The 7,024-nt window shown below is 42.9% G+C and overlaps 1 protein-coding gene across 1 annotated transcript; it reads left to right on the top strand.

Moving 5' to 3' along the window:
* Window positions 1-2,515: 2,515 nt before the first annotated feature.
* LOC149253345 (uncharacterized) lies at window positions 2,516-6,256 on the top strand. Its single transcript, XM_089454452.1, has 2 exons — window positions 2,516-3,414; window positions 3,793-6,256. Exons 1-2 carry the CDS (start codon window positions 2,516-2,518, stop codon window positions 6,254-6,256), a joined length of 3,363 nt encoding a protein of 1,120 aa, XP_089310578.1.
* Window positions 6,257-7,024: the final 768 nt, after the last annotated feature.

Here is a 7,024-nt window from a genome sequence, read left to right as displayed (position 1 = left end):
CATTTATACTAATTTCTTTATTTTTATTTTATATTATATTATATTGAACTCCAATAAAATATAATATACCATTTGTACTTAATATTTTCCAATTTAAAATATATATATAATATTAAAATGATGTGAGAATTCAAAATTCACATTTGTACTAATTTCTTTATCTTTATATTATATTGTATTATATTGAACTCCAATAAAATAAAATAAAATATAACATACCATTTGTACTTAATATTTTCCAATTTAAAATATATATGACATTAAAATGATGTGAGAAACTCAAAATTCACATTTGTACTAATTTCTTTATTTGTATCTTATATAATATTATATTGAACTCCAATAAAATATAATATACCAACTATACTTAATATTTTCGAATTTAAAATATATATGTGATATTATTTAATTTCTCACATATTAATATAAATTAAATTTCTTACTCTTAATTATAATCTATATACTTTTCGATAATAATATATATATATATATATAATACCAATAAACTACATTACCTTATCCTAATATACTAACCATGTGTATTTGATTAACCAAAAATTCTAATCATTTGTATTTGATTAATTAGAAGTTAAATCTTTAAACTCTAAAATATTGTTTATTTTTAATAACAATAACAAAGTAAATATTAAAAGAAATTTGATCGCGCGCTCTGCTCTGAACCGCGAAGACGAGTTTAGGTTTACCGCCGCCACATCTTGGACGCAGCCATGAGTGGCCCTGGGGGTGGGGAGTCCGCTCCCACCCCACCATCGTCCTCTGAAGAGGCATTTCGCAGACTCTTAACGCAGAAAGGGAAGAAGCAACAGAATTCCGAGGTACCAAAATTCATAAAAAAGCTTGAAGAAATACCAGAGATAGCACTTCCAGAGGAACAGCCGATCAAAATAGCTCTTGCTCTGTCTGACAGAGGCCTGGTAGGGCAGTTTATGGGCCGATGGCCGTCCACTAAAACCACAGACGAATGGATTCAGCGAAACTGAAGACCTCAGCTGAAAAATAACGTGATTTGTTATGCTGTGGGACGAGGCTATTTCATTTTTGAATTCACCACCAAAGAAGATCGCGACCTGGTGTTCAGAAACGGGTCGTATTTTATGGGAAATCAGGGACTGTATCTCAACAAATGGAGTCCGGACTTTGACCCATCCGTCGATGTCCCTAAGGAGGCGCCGGTCTGGGTTCGGTTACCTAATCTCCCGTTACACTGTTGGAGCTATCAATCTCTGCAGAAGATTGGTAATGGGTTGGGTCGATTCATTGACAAAGCTGATCACAAGGGCCAATATACATGCGCTAGAATCTGCGTGGAAGTCGACTTGGAAGCCGGTCTACCAGAAGCGATCAAACTCAAGGTTGGAGAATGGCAGCACTACCAGAAGCTGGACTACGAGCAGTTGTCGTTCAAATGCCGAACCTGTCATGAGCACGGACACTTCCAGAGAAACTGCCCAAAAGCTCCAACAGGGAACACGGTTGAAGAAGAAGGATGGAAAGAAATCATAAAGGGAAAGGCTGTTCCAAAGCCTCCGGGACAGAACAACTACGTCCCGATGGGGAAGCCTCCATTCAATCCAAAAGCCGCTGCAGCCTCGAAAGATGACCCCTCCTCAGGAGAAAAGGTGGATGTCAAGGAGACCCAAGAGGAAACAGAAAATAAGGAGAAACAAGTGAAAGTAAATGAAGTTGAACCATCAGTTCCTCCAGCTGAGGACAATCAGAGGGGAAATGATGGCAACGAAAAACACATCAGTCTAGCCTCAGACTCTGAGGGAGAATCAGAAGAGAGAGATTCTGAAACTGACAACTCGTTAGTCACCCCAATCAAGACGACTAGAGGGCGGATGTCCAAGAAGAAACAGAGAGAGGAAAAAACCTACATAGATGTCCTCCAAGGTTCCCAAAAAACTCTCAAAGCAATGATGAATACTAGATCTGGGCGCAAGAGTAACAAGGCTCCAATAGGAGCCTCATCCCCCCAAACCAGTAAATAATGAAATACGTCTCCTGGAACTGCAGAGGTTTAGGTAGCAGGTCGAAAGAGGAAGCCATGAAAGATATAGTGAGAATATACTCGCCTGAAATCCTCCTCATCCAGGAGACAAAGCTGGAGGATCTTCCTCTCCTCCATTCCAGTAAAGTTTTTTGGAAAAAAGGCCAAGGAAGAGCGGTTAGTGCAAGAGGCGCCTCTGGTGGAATAGCCACCTTCTGGAACAGCGACATATATGACTTTATTCAAGAAAAAAGCAGCCCCCACTGGCTCTTCATTCAGCTTCTCCACAAGGATTCTGGTCAGCAAGTAAGTATGTTTAATGTTTATGCTCTTGTTTTGCCAAGCGAGAAAAAAAGCTGTTGGAACTCGCTTCATTCATTTCTTTTAGAGCAAAATCCTGGGAATATCATCATTGCAGGTGACCTGAATGTCACCCTTGCTCTTGATGAGAAAAAGGGAGGCTCCATTGTCAGGGACCCTGCCAGAGAATGGGTTGAAGATATAATGCTGGGCTGGGACCTGGAGGACATTAAACCTTCTTCAGGTAAATTCACCTGGTCCAACAAAAGAATAGCCCCTAATCACATTGCTGCCCGCTTGGATAGATTCCTTGTCCACTCTACTTTCCTGACTTGCGGTCTTATGGCAACCTCTAAAATTCTTCCAAATCTCACCTCTGATCATAAGCCCATCCTCCTCGAGCTTTCCCTGGACTGCAATCTAGGCCCCATTCCTTTTCGGTTCAGCCCTCTTTGGATCCAGCAAGAAGGATTCCAAGAGGTGGTCTCTGAATCCTGGAATAGGCCCGTTCACGGTTCTCCTTTCTTTGTGTGGGAAGAGAAAATGAGGGTCCTAAAAAGAAACCTTAAAGATTGGGCCAAAAAATTGAAATCCCCTACAGCCAAAAGAAAAGAAACTCTAAACAGGCTTGCTGCTCATCAGTTAGATATGGAGCATAGTCCTGTTTCTCATAGCCTGCTCCAAAAAGAAGTCGAGCTTCAAAAAGAGGTACATAGATCTAGCAGGGAGGAGGAAGAATTTTGGCGACAGAAGTCTAGGAATCTATGGCTGCAGTCCGGAGATAAAAACACCAGCTTCTTTCATAAGCAAACCGAAGCCCGAAAGAATTTCAAAACAGTCTCAGAGATTCATTACCAAAACACTGCGACTAGGGACTTCGAAGGCATTAAGAGCTCTGCATATTCCTTCTATCAAGATCTTTATTCGGCTCCTGATGAACCAGCTATTGATCCTCATGCCTATCCGATGGATTTAATTCCCAATTGCGTCCAGGATTCGGATAACGCCATGCTGACAGCTCCGATTAGTATGGAAGAGCTAAAGGATGTTCTGGACAGCATGGAGCCTGATAAAGCCCCAGGCCCAGATGGGTTCTCTGTCAGGTTTCTTTTGACTTGTTGGTCAACAATAAAAAAAGACCTATTGAGAATGGTCAGAAAATCCCAGAACTGTGCAAAGCTAGGCGGTGGCATCAACTCGGCCTTTCTCGCCTTGATCCCAAAAGAGAAAGGCGCCTCAGACTTCAGTAGATTTAGGCCAATATCCTTGTGCAACTCCAGTTATAAGTTGGTCTCGAAAATAATAGCCAATAGGCTTAAAAACATTTTGCCAGACATCATCCCTGAAAATCAAGGCAGATTCATAAAAGGAAGAAAGATATTGGACAACATTGTGCTGGTGCAAGAAGCAGTTCACTCTAGCTGCCAAAGAAACGAGAAAGGTATGGTGATTAAGCTCGATCTGGCTAACGCATTTGATAGGGTGAGACATGAATTTTTGTTCGCTGTGATGAGGAAGCTTGGCTTCTCAACAGACTTCATAAACTGGGTGAAAGCCTGTATTGCCTCTCCATGGATCGCGCCTCTGGTCAATGGCCGTTCTACTGAATTCTTCCAAGCTTCTAGGGGCCTGAGACAAGGATGTCCTTTGTCTCCACTCCTATATGCTGTTCAGGCCTCGGTGCTTAGTTTCCAACTCGATCATAATCAGCAAAATCAAACTCTGCCTGGCCTCAGATCTACTCACAAGGTGAAAGACATTAACCATGCCCAGTTCGCCGATGACACCTTGTTGCTCGGAGGAGCCAGCATAATCTCTGCCAGACACTTCAAGAGGGAGCTGGACATTTACAGGTCGATCTCGGGCAGCAAAATCAATTATCGAAAATGTTCTATCTATGGCTGGAACTGCTCGATCAAAGAGCTGTCTGATATTGCAAGACTTTTAGAAATGGATGGAATTCGAAACTGGGAATCATTTAAATATCTCGGGGTTCCTATTTTCAAATCTAAGCCAAAAGTTGCTCACTGGCTGCCACTGCTCGATAAGATAAAGAATAGAATCCAAGCTTGGGGCGCCTCTTGGCTGAATAATGCAGGGAAAGTCATCCTTATGAAATCGGTCCTCATAAGTATGCCTCTATACCAAAACTCTATTCTCCTTGCCCCCAAAACCTTTCTCAGCAAATTGGACAGCCTGTTGAGAAGATTTATGTGGGAAGGTGGGAATAACAACGAGAGAAGGATCCATTTAGTGAATTGGGAAACTATCAAGAGACCATATCTGGAAGGAGGCCTCCATCTGCGTAATTTGGCTGCCCAAAATCTTGCTTTGGGATCCAAGATACTGTGGAATTTAGTCTCTGGAAATTCTAGCTGGAGTAAAAGAGTCATTTGGAAGAAATACTTCCAAGGGCAATGCTTGAGATGCCTGGATAAGCCTCCAAGACTTCTAAAAGGATCCCCGATCTTCAATCTTTGTAGTGCTGCTAGGGAACAATTCAGCCAGTACCTTTATTGGATTCCTGGTAATGGAAGGAAAATCAAAATCTGGGAAGACTCGATTTTGGGAGACCAACCATTGAACCATGTGGAAGGTCTTGAAAACATCAAAGATTGGCTTCAGTCTTGCAATTTTCACACTTTGTGGGATATATCGAATTGGAAGGAAGCTCCTGATAGATCCTGGGATGGTTGGAATCTGGGGGAGGTCCCCATTATGCTGCAGGGGGAAGCTTCTCTAATGTTAGATCTGCTCCCTTCAAAGGCCACCACTAAAGACAAAAGAGGTTGGGGCTCCCTCTCTGGCTCTTACTCTGTGTCTGAAGGTTATAAAAGAATTACGGCTATCCCATATGCTCCACCCAACCCAGCCCCATGGAAATTTATATGGGATCTCCCATCTCTACCCAAAATCGATTTCTTCTGCTGGACCGTTGCACACCAAAGCATTCTCACCAGAGATAACTTGCGAAGACGAGGGATGGAAGGGCCTTCCAGATGTCCTCTATGCTTGTCTGATGAAGAAACTATCAGTCACCTGTTGCTGCTTTGTCCCTTTGCTCAAGAAGTCTGGAGGGGAGTTCTGTTGTTAGATCCAGCTAATCTAGATTTTCCAGATAACATCCCTTCTCTGTTCCGAACTTGGGCCAGCTTATCTCCGTTCTGCCTTAAAAATAAAAGTCTTCTTAAAACAAGTTGGATGTGGATCCCAAAATTCATCTGCTGGAAACTGTGGTTGGAAAGGAATAACAGAATTTTTCGAGAAGAAAGCTGCACTTCTATAAGAGTTATCTCAAAAATAAAAGCTTTGTTGGGCGAGGCTTTGGAAGCTAATACTTCCTCAAGGAACGAAATGAGTCTGGTCAAAGAGGAGGAGCAATGGCTCAAAGATCTGGTTCCAAATCTGAAGGAAAGGCCCATCCCTCCTGTTCCTGCACATGCCAATTGGGAGATTAGGCTGGAAGAAATGGAGTTCATTAAGTGGAGATCGGCTCTGGATGATCACTGTTTATTCTTCGACGGGGCCTCCAAAGGAAACCCTGGGGTTGCTGGCAGTGGTGGAGTCCTTCTCAGTCCTGGAGGTTTACCGGAAATGCGGTTCCATTGGGGTCTGGGAATCGAAACCAACAACAGAGCGGAGGCTCTTGCACTGTGGCAGGGGCTAACTCTGGCGATTAACAGAAATATCCTTTCTCTTTCTGTCTTTGGAGATTCAAGACTCATCATCCAGGCTCTGCTCTACCCTAAGACCTCCCACCAGGTCCATTTAGCCACTATTATCAGAAAAATCCGGCTTTTACTGCCCAAGTTCAATAAAGTCTCTTTCTTTCATATTTTAAGGAATCTCAATTCTCAAGCTGATACGGAGGCCAATCTTGGCTCCCTCTGTGCTCGGAGATCCTTGGTGGTCAACTCGATTGAATCTTCATGCTCCATCCCTTAATGTTCCTGTTGATCAGTCCTTCTATCCTTTTTTATCTAAGGGCTTTCTATTCTCTCCTCATTTTCCTGCTCTACGGGACTTCATGTAAATCGACGGTCTCAGGCCTGATCTCAGTCTCCTTTTCATTGACCACCGCTTCCTGTCGAGTTCCTGCTTTTCAAGAGTCCACAAAGGATCCCCATGGGGGCGATTCAGTTCCAGCCTTGACCCTCATTCCTCGTTCATTCCTGAAAGCCGTGATCAGCATAAACAGAGCCCCTCTTTCCCGGAAAGCAACATCAACTGAGTTATGCAAAAACTGCGATGGAGCTCCCCGCTGCAGAAGCAATCTCTCCAAAGCGTGGTCATTCAGGCTCCTCCGCCAATCAACAACATCGACGCTCTTAGGTACAGCAAGTTCAGGATCCGTCCAAGGCAGTCCTCTGGCACTGTGCGATGCCCCAACTTGTCCAATAGACAGAACAGAGTGAATTCATGTCAAAGCCGACGAAGCTCAAATCACTGATTCCGAACATCGGATGGACTGGTAAATCTCCGGTTTAAGAGCGAACAATTCCATTCCCATTCAGATTTTCTCTGAACTCTGTCTATGACCTCGCAGTACTGTAAAAGCACGCGGCAGCTTGTTTGCCGCCCCTAATAAACTTAACCGTTATTGTCGAAAAGAAAAAAAAAACAAAGTAAATATTAAAAGAACAACCTACATTACCTTACCTTAATATACTAACCATTTGTATTTGATTAACCATAAATTCTAACCATCTATAT

This window comes from Pinus tabuliformis, chromosome 7 (genome assembly GCF_031772625.1).
Source record: "Pinus tabuliformis cultivar Carrire ecotype Pingquan chromosome 7, CPIR1, whole genome shotgun sequence".
Lineage (NCBI taxonomy): Eukaryota > Viridiplantae > Streptophyta > Pinopsida > Pinales > Pinaceae > Pinus > Pinus tabuliformis.
The sequence above is the reverse complement of the archived record's forward strand: the minus strand, read 5'-3'. Positions and strand labels throughout refer to the sequence as shown.

Excerpts from the sequence above, each read along its gene's own strand:
- LOC149253345 (XM_089454452.1), top strand. The coding sequence starts at position 2,516 with ATGCTGGGCTGGGACCTGGAGGACATTAAACCTTCTTCAGGTAAATTC. Across the intron at positions 3,415-3,792 it reads CCAGATGGGTTCTCTGTCAG|GGTGAGACATGAATTTTTGT; the intron begins GTTTCTTTTGAC and ends CGCATTTGATAG.